At 43.8% G+C, this 18,845-nt stretch overlaps 1 protein-coding gene across 17 annotated transcripts in view; it reads left to right on the forward strand.

The window, feature by feature from the left end:
• Positions 1-18,845, forward strand: part of LOC129826526 (splicing regulator ARVCF-like) — a 378,140-nt gene that overhangs the window by 311,930 nt on the left and 47,365 nt on the right. For 13 of the 17 annotated variants that reach the window (XM_055887365.1, XM_055887354.1, XM_055887353.1 and 10 more), the window contains 5 exons: positions 5,899-6,082; positions 14,895-15,012; positions 15,234-15,405; positions 17,900-17,917; positions 18,609-18,680. In XM_055887365.1, the coding sequence (XP_055743340.1) occupies positions 5,899-6,082; positions 14,895-15,012; positions 15,234-15,405; positions 17,900-17,917; positions 18,609-18,680 (564 nt within the window). The remainder of the gene's footprint in view (positions 1-5,898; positions 6,083-14,894; positions 15,013-15,233; positions 15,406-17,899; positions 17,918-18,608; positions 18,681-18,845) is intronic. The other 4 variants (XM_055887359.1, XM_055887363.1, XM_055887366.1 and 1 more) reach the window with 2 other exon arrangements.

The following is an 18,845-nucleotide window of genomic DNA, read 5'->3' on the forward strand; positions in this document are numbered from 1 at the left end:
GGATTTCTCTGCCTTGTTAATGTTGAGGGAGCGTGTGCACCTGAGCACGCATAGAAATAGTCTAACTGGCCTGCAGCGCACATTTAGGAGAGTGCCCATTTGGGAATGTCTGATTTCTGATTGACTTAACTCACCACGTCCACCACTAATAAGCTGAGCTTCTCATTCATTTTTTCTTCACCTCACATAGTAATTCAACAAAGTCTTTTTTTGAACATCCATTGTGAATTATGGCCTAGTAGTTCCTCACAGCAGGCCTATTTTTAAAATCTTTCCAACAATCTCCCTCTCAATAATCACCAAGCCTCGGTGTGAAAGATCAAAATATCATCATCTGATAATCCCATATATCCAGTGGAAACATCATAAAATACCTGAACACTTTCCCCTTGTGTAAAAACAGCTGTCTGTGGAAACTCTGAGGGCCCAGAATAGGCTAGTTGATACAATATTGAAAGTTCGCTAGAGAGAGCTTCAGACCAGATCCAGTTGATTGATTTGATACAATATTGCACTTCACTAGCATAGCTCAAATCAAGACAGATAGAAAGGCAGGCAGACAGGCTGAGTAGAGAGATTAATGTGATTGAAAGAACTAGCATTTTCATTAATAGTTTTTCTTCTGTTTTTATTTTGTCGGCTTTAATATTTTTACTTAGTTTACAATGGAAGGTAAAGGCCAACGGCTGCATTGGCGAGTTGCTCTCATTTAGCCGCCAATGATCACAGTGTATCAATCTGTCCATATGGCAGAGGCTGGTGATCTCGCATTAGTTGCATTTTAAGTTTTATATTTTTATCATTTTAATTAACCATGTGACAATGATTTTGAGAAAGGAAAATGTTATTATTGAAATTAAACTGTTACACGAAAATGTGCATATGAAAATCATAACTGGTAGAATAAATTGTATGCTCCCCCTTAACTCACGCACCTCCTATGAAGTCTTCATAAAATAATTTCCTCCATGTTTCCATGGTAGGATTTTCAAGCAAGGTAAGACATGCCTCATACTATGAAGTAAAACATTCAGGTTTCAAACAATTAAGTATGTTTTCGAAATGCATACTGCCTCCAGCTCACATTGTAAAGTGGTGGGTGACGTGCCAATAGCCTGCCTACCGTTATTTTTTCTGCTGGCCCAGTCAATTTTGCCAGAAACAATTGTATTTGTCGGGTTTTCTTTTTTTTTTATTGGACAAAAGCCGGCAATTACCGGCTAACGAAAACCCTGTCATACACACATTCTCTCCAGACACATCCACAGACACACTCATACACACATTCTCTCCAGACACATCCACAGACACACTCATACACACATTCTCTCCAGACACATCCACAGACACACTCATACACACATTCTCTCCAGACACATCCACAGACACACTCATACACACATTCTCTCCAGACACATCCACAGACACACTCATACACACATTCTCTCCAGACACATCCACAGACACACTCATACACACATTCTCTCCAGACACATCCACAGACACACTCATACACACATTCTCTCCAGACACATCCACAGACACACTCATACACACATTCTCTCCAGACACATCCACAGACACACTCATACACACATTCTCTCCAGACACATCCACAGACACACTCATACACACATTCTCTCCAGACACATCCACAGACACACTCATACACACATTCTCTCCAGACACATCCACAGACACACTCATACACACATTCTCTCCAGACACATCCACAGACACACTCATACACACATTCTCTCCAGACACATCCACAGACACACTCATACACACATTCTCTCCAGACACATCCACAGACACACTCATACACACATTCTCTCCAGACACATCCACAGACACACTCATACACACATTCTCTCCAGACACATCCACAGACACACTCATACACACATTCTCTCCAGACACATCCACAGACACACTCATACACACAGCCCAATCAACATATATGTGGCCTCTGCCTGTCGTACCTTAACTCTCTTCCCACCTACCGTGGCCGCCTCCTCTACTATCTCCTGGACTGTCCGTCATCTCTGCTCAACAATTAGGCTGTGATGCTTTATTTGATTTTATTAGGATCCCCATTAGTCGAAGCCAATGGTGACAGCTAGTCTTACTGGGGTCTGACACATAATAAAAAATACAAAATACTTTACAATTGACATGAATTTAAAAACATGAACATGTAGTGTGGGTGCATCTATCAGTTACACATACATGTCAGTACATACACACAGCAAGTAGGTCACTTGGGGGAGAGGTGTTGTGCCATGAGGTGTTACTTTATTTATGTGACAGCAGTAGGAGAGTTACAGCCTACCCCACAGTATGGCTAATATGTATGTGCCTTCCTTCTCCCTCTCTTTCCCTCTCCCTTTCTCTCTCTCTCTCTCTCTCTCCCTCTTTCCCTACTCTGTCTCTCTCTCCCCTCCCTCCCTCCCTCCCTCCCTCTCCCAGGCTATAATCTGTGATTAATGGCAGGGGTAGGATGAGGTATAATGGGCAGCTCTAAGTGTATGGGCCTGTTAGAGCAGCATGGCTGAAGCAGCCAGCGCCCAAGAAATGGGATTAGCCGCCCAGGGTCCTGGCCTGGCCTGCCTCGGATTGGCTTTCAGTCCCATCCCTTACCTTGGGATTTGATTAGCGAGAGAGAGGGAGGAGTGCCCATCCATGAGGCAGCAGGTGTAACGGCTGTCTAATTCCTCCTCCTCCTCAGACGAGGAGAAGGAGTAAGGGTCGGACCAAAACGCAGCGTTGAATGAAGACATGAAGATTTTAATAATAATAACGAAGACGAAAATACACTTGAACAAACTACAAAACAACAAACGACGTTAAACAGACCTGAACATGAGAACTTACATAACACGAAGAACGCACGAACAGGAACAGACTAAACAAACGAAACAGTCCCGTGTGGTGACGAACACAAACACGGAAGACAATCACCCACAAACAAACAGTGAGAACAGCCTACCTAAATATGGTTCTCAATCAGAGGAAACGTCAAACACCTGCCTCTAATTGAGAACCATATCAGGCAACACATTAAACCCAACATAGAAACACATAACATAGAATGCCCACCCCAACTCACGCCCTGACCAACTAAACACATACAAAAACAATCGAAAACAGGTCAGGAACGTGACAAGCAGGTTCTTGGGGACTGGGGAGATGGGGAAAGAAAGTATGATGTGAAAGAACCGGCGGACTTTAGAAATGGCACTGTGTTGGAGGTAATCTGGCCCAGATGAAGTGAGAGAGGGAGTGACAGAGAGATCCCTACAAGCCCTGCTCGCTGCATGGCCACTGTCTGTGAAGCATGGATACTGTCTGTCACTCCCCCAGCCAGCGTTCAGTCATGTCAACAGACTAACTGTACTGTGACTGTGAGCTATGGCTATTGTGACTGGCTGTACTGTGAGCTATGGCCACTGTTTGTGATTTATTAAAGCTATGCCACATAGAAATGCATTCTCCTCTGCTCACTGTAGGAAGTGAAGGATGTCACTGTCACAAACAGTATTTTATCCTTTAATGGTTGGTTCTGAAGGGCTTGGTCAATGTAATATACAGTAATAATGGGCTGTTAGTGTGGACTGTGGACCCAGGCGGCGTCACAAATAGCACCCTATTCCCTATATAGTGCAGTACTTTTGCACAATATAGAGAATAGGGTAGTGCACCTAATGGGGAATAGGGTTCCATATGGGACGCTGCCTCACTCCGAATTTATTTTGTCAGTGGATGGTTCCGGAAATTAAAGGAGAAAGAAAACCCTGTACCACAGCAGATTATAGGTCCCAGTCTTCTTGGTAAATCTGATATTTCTCGACACAGATTTAATTTCTTTTCCCATTTTTCTGTGATTTGTAAATGTTTACTTCACTTAAGCTTCTCCTAGCATAGCTGCAAAACAAATGCCAAAGTGCATAAAATATACTGAATGGAAATATAAACGCAACATTTAAAGTGTTGGTCCCATGTTTCATGAGCTGAAATAAAAGATCCCAGAAATGTTCCATATGCACAAAAAGCTTATTTCTCACAAATTTTGTGCACAAATTTGTTTACACCAGAGCTGTTTACTCCAGAGCTGTTGCCAGAGAATTTAATGTTCATTTCTCTACCTTAAGCCGCATCCAATGTCATTTTAGAGAATTTGGCAGTACGTCCAAATGGCCTCACAGCCGCAGACCACGTGTAACCACGCCAGCCCAGGATCTCCACATCCAACCTCCACATGCCTTCCCAGGTCCACCCATGGCTGTGCCCCTGCCCAGACGTGAAATAGATTAGGGCCTAATGAATGTATTTCAATTGACTGATTTCCTTACATGAACTGTAACTGAGTAAAATCTTTGAAATTGTTGCATGTTGCGTTTATATTTTTGTTCAGTATATATTGTCCATAGTATGTCTCTCTCTCTATCTCTCTCTTTTAATTTCATTTAAATAAATGTTCAGTAGCAGTTGATTGCATTGTGCCTATTGTTGATTAATGTACTTCCAAAGATTGTGGATTGTTCCAGTAAGGGCTGTAGACTATCGTTGGATGCTATTGGCTGCTTGTTGACCACCTGCTTGCTGTCACTAATTATCCATGGAATCTATAGTTGATTAAACACTGTGCCTGCTAACGTTTACTACCAGTGATGGAGGGCTGTTAACCATCATTGGCTACTTTTGGTGTGTTTACCGCTGGTTGTCAGAGCCAATGGGGTGATGCTAATGGGCCAGTGTTGGAGGTAATCAACCCAGCAGCCTCCCAGGCAGCCCAGTCTCCTGTTGTTCATGCGTGAGTGCCACAGTAACACGCCACTGACTTTTTTGAAAAAGTCAAATTAACCTCTAGCAATACGACATGGCTGTTCCCTTAGCGACACAGAGCTCAGTTCTGCCTATCAAGCAAGCTATGGTCCATGTTACCAGAGTGCTAAGGCCTTCAGTGACTCATGGCCTTGCAGTGTTTAGGTAATGGAGTATGGAGGCCATTTTCAGTTGTAAGTACTTTACAGATGTACTTATTGTTGTTGGAGGGAGGTAGTGGTATTCTCAAACCACAAGTTAACCCCACGAGAGGGACAAAGGTATATTTAGATGTTATAGTGTGCAGTAAGCACGATCTGACAGCGGAAATATTGACCGTGTGGAAACTGTGTTGCTTGTGTGTATATAGAAGATTTAGCTAAACGGTGTAACTTCTAGCTGTAATTGTTGTCTGAGTAAGAAATAATCCCAGTGCCGAGGGAGCCCATACTTTCTGACCCCAGAATGAACAATTGTCTTACTATTCCTCCCCCACTAGCCCTTGTCCGGGGATGAGGGAGGAGGGGAACTGCAGTGAAGATAGTCAAAATAAAGACCCTGTGTGTGTAGGGGACTGTATGTGGACTTTGAAGTCATTCTATGATATTTTGTTTTCCACAAACCGAAAGGTCTTGCCCCGATACATCCTTTTGTTATGAAATCCCTCCTGATTCTCTATTTATTGCAATTGTTGCCAGGCTCCATGCCGGCTGTATTTATAAACCTCTCCTCATCGTGTGTGTGTGTCCTCCCCTCCCTCCCTCTCTCTGAGATTACAGAAAGCCAGGCACAACGATTGAATTATAATCAGTGTGAGACACAGTAGTCTATCTCCTCACTGTGTGAGTGAAAACAGGACTTTGTTCTCACTGTGTTTTGTATGTTACTAGTTTCATTTTGCATGAATGGTTGTTCACTCAGATGTGAAAGTAATCAAAGAATGATCGTTTTTCCTTTCTCCCCTTCTCTTTCCTCCACATCCTCTCCCTCCATCCTCTCCTTTCCTCTCTCCCTCTCCCTCTCTCCCTCTCCCAATCACCACCTCCCCTCCCTCCCTCCTCCACTCCACAGGGACCCTGTGGAACCTGTCTTCCTATGAGCCTCTGAAGATGGTGATTATAAACCACGGACTGCAGACTTTGACCAACGAGGTCATCATCCCCCACTCAGGCTGGGAGCATGAGCCCAACGAGGACTCCAAACCTCGTGATGCAGAGTGGACCACCGTCTTCAAGAACACATCAGGATGTCTGAGGTAATAGCTTGCTTGAGGCCTACTACACACACACGCTCCTCTTAAAGGTACTTCCACCATAGTGAAGCAGATGAAAGATGGTTAAAGTAACACATCAGCAGGCCCATGGTACAATGCATATGGACTAGCCAGGCCACCACTCTCACTCCAGCACTTCACCTGAAGAGGCTATTCTCTGAATGACAGAGGGAGTTAAAAGACATTTTCCACCAGTGCATTTGATAATGAACAGATAAAAATCGATGGTCTCCTATGCTGCTGTGGCCATTAGCAGTGCTATTAACAGACCCCTGTACAGACAGCCTCAGGTTCCTTAGAGGCCATCCTAGCAACCTGATGCTTGATTAGGACTTCCGGGGCCACAATGGCTTATCGCCATGGTTACCTCTCCCATAATGACATAAGCCATTTTAAATCCACGTCCCTTTCTCCCTGAGACAAAAGGTTGTGAGGGGTTGGAAGGGGTTGGGTTGGGTCGATTTGGACCGGAAGACATTAGTGTGCAGATTTATAAAAATCTGATCACAGGTTGGTGAGAAAGTCCTGTTTTCCTCCTCAATTTATTCAAGGCTAGATGACATAATGCACAGCATCTAGTAGATAGCAACATTCTCCTCAATGTATTCCTGCTGTGGATTATTGTGTCCATAAACCTTTTCTCAATCGGAACACATTATCAAACTGTTGGTTAATCAGGAGACAAAAGTTAGCTAGTCCAGTATCTAGAAACTGTCATTCAAGACTACTGCCCTCATCTATTCAGCTGGCATACTGACTGACCTTGGTTGACCTTTTAGTGAAAGTGTTAAAACAGGAAGCCAGTGTTTGAGCCTGAGGGCTATGATATCATCCAGCCCCCCCCCCCCCCCCCCCCCCCTCCCACACACACACACAGGAGATAACAGACATCTCCTGTCTGAGATAACAAACAGTGAGTCTGGTCTGGTTGTCTGAGTTAAGCCAATAGTCCTCCAGGAGATAAGGTTGATAGGTGGGTTTGTTTCTCTGCTTTCTATCCCCACCAGTAAACTAGCCACGGCTGCTGTGTCCAACCTCAACTGGATCCCGCTGAGGAAGTCTCCAATATGTTGTAACACATGGGACTCCAGGAATTATGCTTGTGGATGGCCTCTCTAGTGCTATGGGGTCCTTTAGTGTTTCTAATAAAGATGTAGAAGCTACAATATCTTTATATTGGCTATGACTTCTCTACCAGTGTCCATTTTGCCAAGTGGACTTTAAAAAACTTCAGACAACTACCTAGTATTTTTTCTCTCTTTCTCTCGTCTCCTGTCGTGACTTGGGCCTTGTGTTTTGGCAGTATACCACCCTAGTGAAGCACCAAAAGATATCCTCTGTACCAGCTATACTGTATGTTGCCCCAGCCCCCTCGAAGCCAACCCACAGTCCCTAATCCACTGCAGCTCAGCTCAGCAGTCAGTGCAGTCTGTTGGTCAGGATCCAAGTCAACACTTTCTACCAACCCCCTGCTGTTTTGGTCAAATGTAACCCATTCCAGATTAACCCATTCTTCTGTTTTGGTTCTCTCTCTCTCTCTCTCTCTCTCTCTCTCTCTCTCGCTCTCGCTCTCTCGCTCTCTACCTGCTGTCGAGCACATCTCCATGGCAACTGTAACCAATGACACTCTCTGTTGCCTAGTAAGCTGGCCAGAGGCAGAAGCAGATTTGTGTGGAGATCTGCTGATGTATGGGAGATTGTGTTTACTCGTGCCTTGAAAGAACTGCACATTTGCTGCTTAGATCATTATAACCTCTATATGCTTTTTAGCATATTAGTTCCTTTTGGGAGGATGAGGGTGTGAATATTCCTGCCTCTTGAAGACTGTGTTTGTGCATGAATGTACATGTATGTATGTGTGTGTGAGAGAGAGTGAGTTCTTTAAGCTGTGGTCTTCTGTAGCTTAGTTGGTAGAGCATGGCTCTTGAAAAGCCAGGATAGTGGGTTAAATTCCCAGGACCACCCAAAAGTCTCTTTTGATAAAAGCGTCTGCTAAATGGCCTATACAGTGGGAATCATAAGTATTCACCCCACTTGTATTTTTTCAAATTTTGTTGTGTTACAAAGTGGGATTGAAATATATTTAATTGTGATTGTTTGTTATTGATCTACACAAAATACTTCATAATGTCAAAGTGAAAATAAAATATTTCACATTTTTACAAATTTACTAAAATATAGTCATAAGTATTCACCTCCTTTGTTTAAAAAAGCCTAAATTTGTTCAGGAATAAAAGTTTGCTTAACAAATCACATAATAAGTTACCAGGACTTACTCTGTGTGAAATAATAGGGGTTGACATGATTTTTGAACGACTACCCCTTCATCTGTCCCCTATAAATACAACATCTGTTCAAGTATTGAATTTCAATCACAGATTCAACTACAAAGACCAGGGAACTTTTCAAAAGCCTCAAAAAGGAGGGCAGTGATTGGTAAATCGGTGACACTAAGAAATCAGACATTGAATGTCTCTTTTAAGGATGGTCAGGTTAATAATTGTGCTGTGGATGATGTATTAAACCACCCAGACACATTGAAGATACAGTCGTCCTTCTTAACTGATCTCCAGGACAGGAAGGAACCTACTCAGGGATGTCATCATGAGGCCATTGGTGATTTTAAAACAATTCAATGACTATGATAGGAGAAAACTGAGAATGGATGAACAATGTTGTAGTGACTCCACAATATTTACCTAAATGACAGAGCAAAAAGAAGAATACAAATATACAGAATATAAACATTCCAAAACATACATCATGTATGCAACAAGGTACTAAAGTAATACTGCAAAAAAACACAGCAAAGGAATAGACTTTTTGGCCTAAAAGCAAAGCCTTGTGTTTGGGGCAAATCCAACTACACATCACTGCGTAAATACTTTCTTATTTTCAAGCATGGTGGTGGCTGCATCATGGTAGAGTGGGGAGTTTTTCAGGATAAAAAGTGATGGAGCTAAGCACATGCAAATCCTAAAGGAAAACCTGCTTCACCTTTACACCAGACACTGGGAGAGGAATTCACCTTTCAGCAGGAAAACAAAAACCTACAACACAAGGCCAAATGTATATTGGAGCTGCTTACCAAGAAGATAGTGAATGTTCCTGAGTGGCCAAGTTACAGGGTTGACTCATCTGCTTGAAAATCTATGCCAATAATTGAACATATCTGTCTAGCAATGATCCTCTAAATCTGACTTTTGAAAAGAATAACGGGCAAATATTGCACAATCCAAGTGTTCCAAAACTCTTAGAGACTTACCCAGATAGACTCACAGCTGTAATCGCTGCCAAAGGTGATTATAACATGTATTGACTCAGTGGGGGCGAATACTTATTTAATCAAGGTACAGTATATTAGTGTTTTATTTTTCATTAATCTTGTAAAATATATACTTGTTCTTCCACCGTGACATTAGAGTATTTTGTGTAGATCATTGAAAAAAATGTCATTTGAATCCCTCTCTGAAACACAATAAAGCGTGAAGAAATCCAAGGGGGGTGAATACTTATGATACCCACTGTATTTTTATATATATTATGACCTTGTGATGAGGGACATGGTGGTGCCAGAGGTCAGGACACTTCATCAGTCTCCACCAGGGAGGCTGTCTCTCTCTGACCCACTCCTAGAGGACAGCCTATTGTCCCTTTATGGCCACATGTCACCATGACTAACCTCTGGGACCGGGCAGTTGATATACGGGCCACACAATGGACACACAGACACACACACACTCTCTCACACACCCTCACACACATTCTCTCTCACACACACCCTCACACATACAGATTGACATTGAAACACACACACATGCACAAATTGACACCCACAATAGATGTACTTTCTAGAAAAAGCAACAATAAAATGCCTGCCAATAAAAAACACGTATCCCACTTTGAATGTCGGCCCAAACATACACCTACTGTAAGCGCACACAAACAACCACACACACAACTCTTCCTTCAAATCAATCCCTGTTGGATGCACCTTGGTGGCCGTTATGGGTGGAAGTGATTTCTCTGGGCCAAAAGGGATGTTTTATGACTTGGGAATAGAGGCCCAGATGGTCTGCGCTGTCTGCTTCTCTACCATAGATTAGTTTTAATTAGGCCAAAGTGTGTAATGGCCCAGGCTCTACCTGAGATGAATGGAGTCTGCCCCAGAGACTGATTGCAAGTATGACTGTGTGTGTGTGTGTGTGTGTGTGTGTGTGTGTGTGTGTGTGTGTGTGTGTGTGTGTGTGTGTGTGTGTGTGTGTGTGTGTGTGTGTGTGTGTGTGTCATGCTGGCAGGGCACAAGGCTTTGACTGCCCCCCTCAACCCCTCCACAGTGGTGTCAGGCATCCTCCTCCAGGACTTGCTGGGTGGTTGGTAATGTGATTATATGGCACAGAAAGGGAACATTCTTAAATGAAGTCCCCAGCGAGCCTGGCAGCTTCTGCTCTCTCTCCACAACTAAACTCTCTGAAAAGGCCTATACAGAGCCTCTTTGCAGGTTGTATTCACTCAAACTACACGGAACAAAACTATAAACCAACATGTAAAGTGTTCGTCCCATGTTTCATGAGCTGAAATAAAAGATCCTAGAAATGTTTCATATGCACAAAAAACATATTTCTCTCAAACGTCGTGCACAAATGTGTTTACTGGCCCTGTTAGTGAGCATTTATCCTTTGCCAAGATAATCCATCCACCTGACAGGTGTGGCATATCAAGAAGCTGATTAAACAACACAATCATTACATAGGTGCACCTTGTGCTGTGGACAATAAAAGGTGTCTCTAAAATGTGCAGTTTTGTCACACAACACAATGTCACAGATGTCTCAAATTTTGAGGGAGCGTGCATTGGCATACGGACTGCAGGAATGTCCACCAGAGCTGTTGCCAGAGAATTGAATATTCATTTCTCTAACATAAGCCGCCTCCAATGTCGTTTTAGAGAATTTGGCAGTACATCCAGCCTCACAACCAAAGTCCACTTGTATGGCGTCGTGTGGGGGCGAGTGGTTTGCTGACATCAACGAGTGCGCCATGGTGGCGGTGGGGTTATGGTATGGGCAGGCATAATCTACGGACAACTAACACAACAGCATTTTATCGATGGCAATTTTAATGCATAGAGATACCGTGACAAGATCCTGAGGCCCATTGTCATGCCATTCATCTGCCGCCATCACCTCATGTTTCAGCATGATAATGCATGACCCCATGTCGCAAGAATTTGTACACAATTCCTGGAAGCGGAAAATGTCCCAGTTCTTCCATGAGCTGCATACTCACCAGACATGTCACCCATTGAGCGCGTTTGGGATGCTCTGGATCGACGTGTATGGCGGCGTGTTCCAGTTCCCGACAATATCCAGCAACTTCGCACAGCCATTGAAGAGGAATTAAGATGATGACGACAGAGATGGCCGCCTCGCTTCGAGTCCTTAGTAAACTATGCAGTATATTGTTTTTTACATTGTTAGCCCAGAAAATCTTAAGCGTTATTACATACAGCCAGAAAAAACTATTGGATATAAGAGTGACGTCAACTTACCAACATTACGAACAGGAATACGACTTTCCCAAAGTGGATCCTTTGTTCGGACCACTACCCAGGACAGTGGATCTAATCCTCGAAGCCTACCCAAAACAACGCCGCCGCAGACGGAGCGGCTTCCTGGTCAGGCTCCGTAGGAGTGCACACCGCCCACCACTTCTGAGTATACTACTTGCCAATGTCCAGTCTCTTGACAAAAGGTAGATGAAATTAGAGCAAGGGTTGCCTTTCAGAGATTGTAACATTCTCTGTTTCACGGAAACATAACTCTCTCGAGATACGTTGTCGGAGTCAGTTCAGCCACCAGGCTTCTTCATGCGTCGCGCCGATAGAGATAAAAACCTCTCTGGGAAGAAGAAGGATGGGGGTGTATGCTTCATAATTAACGACTCATGGTGTAATCTCAACAACATAGAGGAACTCAAGACCTTCTGCTCACGCGACCTAGAATTCTTTACAATCAAATGCCGGCCATATTATCTCCCAAGAGAATTCTTGTCAGTTATCGTCATGGCTGTGTATAAACCCCCTCAAGCAGACACCACGATGGCCCTGAAGGAACTTCACTGAACTCTCTGTAAATTGTAAACCATATATCCTGAGGCTGCATTTATTGTAGCTGTGGATTTTAACAAAGCAAATTTGAGAACAAGTCCACCTAAATTCTATCAACATATTTATTGCAGCACTCGCGCAGGCAATACACTGGATCACTGCTACTCTAACTTCCATGATGCATACAAGGCCCTCCCTCGCCCTCCCTTTGGCAAATCTGACCACGACTCGATTGATTGATTAGAACCATTCAACGCTCGCTGGTCTGACCAATCGGAATCCATGCTTCAAGATTGTTTGGATCATGCGGACTGGGAAATGTTCTGAGCAGCCTCAGAGAATAACATCGATCTATACACTGATTCATTGAGTGAGTTTATAAGGAAGTGCGTTGGAGATGTTATACCCACTGTGACTATACCCACTGTGACTATTAAAACATACCCTAACCAGAAACCGTGGATGGATGGCGGCATCGACATCTAGCTTCCAGACAAATTAAACACCTTCTTTGCCCGCTTTGAGGATAATACAGTGCCACCGTCGCAGCCTGCTAACAAGGACCCCCCCTCCTTCTCCGTGGCCGAGGTGAGTAAGACATTTAAAGATGTTAACCCTCGCAAGGCTGCTGGCCCAGACGGCATCCCTAGCCACATCCTCAGAGCATGCACAGACCAGCTGGCTGGTGTGTTTACGGACATATTCAATCGCTCCCTATCCCAGTCTGCTGATGGCCACCATTGTTCCTGTACCCAAGAAGGCAAAGATAACTGAACTAAATGACTACCGCCCCGTAGCACTCATTTCTGTCATCATGAAGTGCTTTGAGAGACTAGTCAAGGATCACATCACCACCACATTACCTGCCACCCTAGACCCACTTCAGTTTGCATACCGCCCCAACAGGTCCACAGACGATGCAATCGTCATCACACTGCACACAGCCCTATCCCATCTGGACAAGAGGAATACCTATGTAAGAATGCTGTTCATTGACTACAGCTCAGCATTCAACACCATAGTACCCTCCAAACTCATCATCAAGCTGGAGGCCCTGGGTCTCAACCCCGCCCTGTGCAATTGGGTACTGGACTTTCTGACGGGCCGCCTCCAGGTGGTGAAGGTAGGAAACAACATCTCCACTTTGCTGACCCTCAACACTGGGGCCCCACAAGGGTGCGTTCTCAGCCCCCTCCTGTACCCCCTGTTGACCCCTGACTGCGTGGCCGTGCACGCCTCCAACTCAATCATCAAGTTTGCAGACGACACAACAGTAGTGGGCTTGATTACCAACAACAACGAGACAGCCTACAGGGAGGACGTGAGGGCACTCGGAGTGTGGTGTTGGGAAAACAACCTCTCACTCAATGTCAACAAAACAAAGCAGATGATGGTGTACTTCAGGAATGGTCCACCCACACAGACAGTGTGGTAAAGAAGGTGCAATAGTGCCTCTTCAACCTCAGGAGGCTGAAGAAATTTGGCTTGTCACCTGAAACCCTGACTAACTTTTACAGATGCACAATCGAGAGCATCCTGTCGGGCTATATCACCGCCTGGTACGGCAACTGCACCGCCCTCAACCGCAAGGCTCTCCAGAGGGTCTGCACACCGCATTACCGGGGGCAGACTACCTGTCCTCCAAGACACCTACAGCACCCGATGTCACAGGAAGGCCAAAAAGATAATCAAGGACAACAACCACCCGAGCCACTGCCTGTTCACCCCGCTACCATCCAGAAGGCGAGGTCAGTACAGGTGATCAAAGCTGGGACAGAGAAACTGAAAAACAGCTTCTATCTCAAGGCCATCAGACTGCTAAACAGCAATCACTAATTCAGAGAGGCTGCTGCCTCCATAGAGACTCATATCACTGGCCACTTTAATAAATGGATCACTAGTCACTTTAAACAATGCCACTTTAATAATGTTAACATATCTCACATTACTCATCTCGTATGTATATAATGTACTTTATACCATCTATTGCACCATGCCTTTGCCGCTCATCCATATATTTATATGTACATATTCTTTTCCTCCCTTTAGATTTGTGTGTATTAGGTAGTTGTTGGAGCGTTGTTAGATTACTTGTTAGATATTACTGCACTGTCGGAACTAGAAGCACAAGCATTACGCTACACTCGCATTAACATCTGCTAACGATGTGTATTTGACCAATACGATTTGATTTGATATGGAGTGGGACAACATTCCACAGACCACAATCAACAACCTGATCAACCCTATGCGAAGGAGATGTGTCGTGCTGCATGAGGCAAATGGTGGTGACACCAGATACTGACTGGTTTTCTGTTCCTTGCCTCTACCTTTTTTTTTAAGGTATCTGTGACCAACAGATGCAAATCTGTATTCCCAGTCATGTGAAATCCATAATCAAGGCCTAATTTATTTATTTTAATGGACTGATTTTATTATATGAACTGTAACTCAGTAAAATATTTGTTGTTGCATGTTGTGTTTATATTTTTGTTCAATTTACATTAGTCTGATTTGGAATGAAGAATCCGCAAGTACCATTTGCAAGTCTACCAATCTGTTTATATTCTTGAGGCTTTTTAATTAAATGCTTTTGGTCTTTAAAACATGTGGTTGTTTTCTGTGTCTCTGACCTGTGAATCTCTGTCTCTTTAACCTCCCTGTCTCTCTGCCTTCTCTACCCCAGGAATGTGAGTTCGGACGGGGCTGAGGCAAGGCGCAGACTAAGGGAGTGTGAGGGGCTTGTGGATGCTCTGCTGCACGCCCTGCAGTCAGCTGTGGGCAAGAAAGACATGGACAACAAGGTAAGCCTCCAAAACGACCGATATTGCTATATCTGCGTTGTCAATATGTTCTATGTTCATAGGAGACATTTAATACCGTGGATGCTCTTAACTGCTGAGTTTTGCTGTTCTCTATCTAATTTCCTAGCAAATAACCAGTTCCTTTCATATGATATTGCTTGATCAATCTGTATAGGTTGAATTGACATTGTCCCTCCCTCTACCTCTATCTCCCCCACCAGTCTGTGGAGAACTGTGTGTGTATCATGAGGAACCTGTCTTATCATGTTCACAAAGAGATCCCAGGGGCAGAGAAGTTCACAGACCCATCCGTTCTGCAGGCCCCAGGCTCTGCGGGCCCTCAGAGGAAGAAGAAGGATGACGCAGGCTGCTTTGGAGGGAAGAAGGCCAAAGGTAAGAGGACAAAACAGAGGGAGACTGGCGAGACATAGGCCCAGTCCCAAGACATAGGCCCAGTCCCAAAATGTAGGCCCAGCTTCAAAACGTAGGCCCAGCTTCAAAACGTAGGCCCAGCTTCAAAATGTAGACCCAGTCCCAAAACGAGTCTCTTCCATGGACCGCCAGTGATGGCTGATCTGTAGGAAGCACCTATTAACAACAATACAGAAAAAGTTCTCACTTTTCTCCTTCTCTGGCATTCAGTTACAATGGAATCTAAACCTGTATGCTATTTGCAAAATGGGACATGTCCGTTTGTATAGTTAACTGTATGTATCCAGGCCTATCACACAGTCAGCTCTTTAGACCTCTATTTACCGAATTTAGCCCAGAGCTGTTTCTCCCTAGACAGTTACAGTATTTAGTATAGGCTACCTCTGGTCCTAAACAGATACAGAATGTAATTCGTATATTTGCTACCTCTCAATCACTGGCTGACTAATCGCTGAACAACAAGCAGAGCTCCCTCTCCCACAACAAATCATGATGGAAATTAATAACTTAGCCAATGATGTGACACCCAATTTCACTGACCTTTCACCCCTCGGGGTCCAAAGGAGGACGTCACTGATTTAGAGGCCAAGAAAGCACTGGAGCATGTGTCTAAAAGTGTGTGTGTTTACAGATTAATATCATAGATGGCAATCTCAAACGAATTAGCCAGTCGGCTTCTATTGTACATAGCAGTTAATGAGGTGTGTTTAGCCTTCGCAGGCCCTGGAGGTGTACTTTGAAGGAGAGAGAGCCTACATTAAAAAAGATAAACATGGCCCTATAAAACCAGCTTGAGTGCTGGAAGGGGAGTCAGATCTTTCAGGAGAGCTGTTTAGACAACACAGTCTTTCCCAGCAATTAGTTATATGATAAACGCTCTAAATTACCCCCCCGAATTCTGACACTTGCCATTAAAGCCATTACCATGAACAGACGCTTCAGGCCAACTTATTTAGTGAATGCTAATGGTTGCTTTTTGCATTTGTCTTTTTATTCTTGATTCCTGTATTCCTGTGCTGTTATATGTGGCTGGCTTAGTGCCTTGTGTGGCAGTGACTGACCCTCTCTCTCCTCGTTTGTGGCACTACAGTGTAGTGATACACACACGCACATCGGTTTTACTATCCACGTGGGGACCAAAACATGTAGTCCCATCCAAAATTATATTTTCCCTAACCTTAACCCCAAACCCCTAACCCTAAAACTAAACCTAACCCTAATTCCTAATCCTAACTCTAACCGTAACCCTAACCGTAACCCTAACCCCTAAGCCTAAAATACCGACGAAATGTCCCCAAATTTTCCTTGTTTTACTATTCTTCTGAGGACTTTTGGAACACAAATGGATGCTAAAGTTAGACCACACACTTCTTTCTCTATAATGAGCCGAGCACACTGACACCACAGCCTCTTTGAACACTGTCCCAAAAGAATACCTGTGGAGTGCTAATGGGATTTACTCTCCGCTTGTCTCCTTTTAACTTATATACTTGTTTCTTTCCTTATATTCTCCCACTCTCTCTCTTGCTCTCTTTCTTTCCCTTTGCCTCTTAGTGCTGAGCGATTAAAACCAGTTAACTGTAACTAAACGTAATGGAAAATGTAATCTACGTAATTCCCAAAAGTAATTATTTGTCATGAGAGTGCCATAAACAATGAGTACTAATGCAGAGTACTCCAAGAAAGGATAAAATCTCACCTTTCTGGTCATTTCTGGATTTCGTCAGACAGCTCTGCAGCTAGCCTAGCTAAATAAGATGACTAAAGACAGAACAGTATGGGGAGTACAGAGATTACGTTGTCTGGTTGTTTGGCTGCTACTGCTTAAACACAGATGAGATGATGACTTTAAGGATTTACAAATAATATAATTATAAAATAAAAACAAAGTAATATACACAACTGAAATATTTTATTTCATAGTCATTTCTAATTTTTCCATTGATGTCTACCCAATGTGGACCTGACAGAGAAGGGAATATTTTCTATGTTTTGGCAATTGAATGTTCAATATTTTTGGCTGTGGAACTTCCATTAAAAAGCTCAAAAATAAGGGTAATGTCATTTTTTCATAATGCATATAATGTTTAAAAGAATAATTGAAACCGAAATCGTAAACTGTGGTAGTTTTGTAAGACTAACCGAAACTGAACCGATAAAGAAAAGCACTAATCGCTCAGCACTACTGCCTCTATTTCTCCTTTCCCTCCCTTGCTTTCTTTCTAACATACACCCTCTCTCTCTCTCTCGCTCTCGCTCTCGCTCTCGCTCTCGCTCTCGCTCTCGCTCTCGCTCTCTCTCTCTCTCTCTCTCGCTCAAATGTACAGCCCCAAGTTGACTGAAGTGTTTACTTGTTATTGTCACCTCTAATCCTCACAACCTATTTTATCATTTACTTTTCTCTTCTCCCTGCTTGTGTTTTTGGCATTGCTGCTGCTTCCTTGGCTAACTATAGAGGAATGGTTTAATCAAGGTGAGTGTCCTCATGTCTTGACTCAGCACACCCTCTCACCCCTTCCCTTATAGCTACTGTAGCATTAGCCGTTTGGGTCTCCTCCAAAAAGTTTGAAGGACTTCACGTGTTTCCACCCTTTAATTGCTCCACCCTTACTGTAGTTCTACCTCTTTCATCATGCCCCCCAACGTCATGGTGTTAGTAATCCAAACCTAGCCTAATCTCGGGGGTAGAGGTAGGGGAGGGCCAGGTAAGACGGGTAAGTCTGGGTAGTGAAAAAGAACTTGGGCTCTAGTTTTTAGTCCCAGCTTTAGACTGCAGTGCAGTTTCCCCTCATCCTGCTGGTAAGTTCTGTTTGAAATGTTAAAGGTTGAATCTCACATAGTGACATAGGCATGTCCCCTCCCTGTTGAGGATATTGATGGAGAGAGGTTCATTAGCTGGCCCTTCTGTAGTCACCTGGCTCCATTACCCTCCCTGCATTATTAAAGGGGATTCCCACCTGCCATCTCTGGGAAGGGCTGCTACTAGACTTGTGTGTGCAGTGATGCATGTTTCTGTGTGCGTGTGTCTGTGCATGCATGCGTGTGTGTTCATCTGCGCGTGTGTGTGTATGTGGTCCTGCATCGTCTCTAGGACATTGTCAGTGAACTCTGTCAGGTTGTCTCTGAATGTGGCATTTATATATGTTCTCTCTGGCTCTATCCAGCCAGAAAAAACGGCGAGAATGACAAAAACTACGATACGCTGGATCTACCCAAGCGCACAGAACCCACAAAAGGTAGGCTTGTTCTGTCAATGAGGTTTACTTAGTACAACTTCAACCTGTCGTTCCTTTTCTTGTCACTGAAAGGGAGAATATCCCAAATCCATGACTACCATTGACTTTCTGTCAAATGTTATTTAAAGAGAAATGACCAAATTGGCCTTGTTTTGACAAAAATGC

This window comes from Salvelinus fontinalis, chromosome 28 (genome assembly GCF_029448725.1).
Source record: "Salvelinus fontinalis isolate EN_2023a chromosome 28, ASM2944872v1, whole genome shotgun sequence".
Taxonomy (NCBI): Eukaryota; Metazoa; Chordata; class Actinopteri; order Salmoniformes; family Salmonidae; genus Salvelinus; species Salvelinus fontinalis.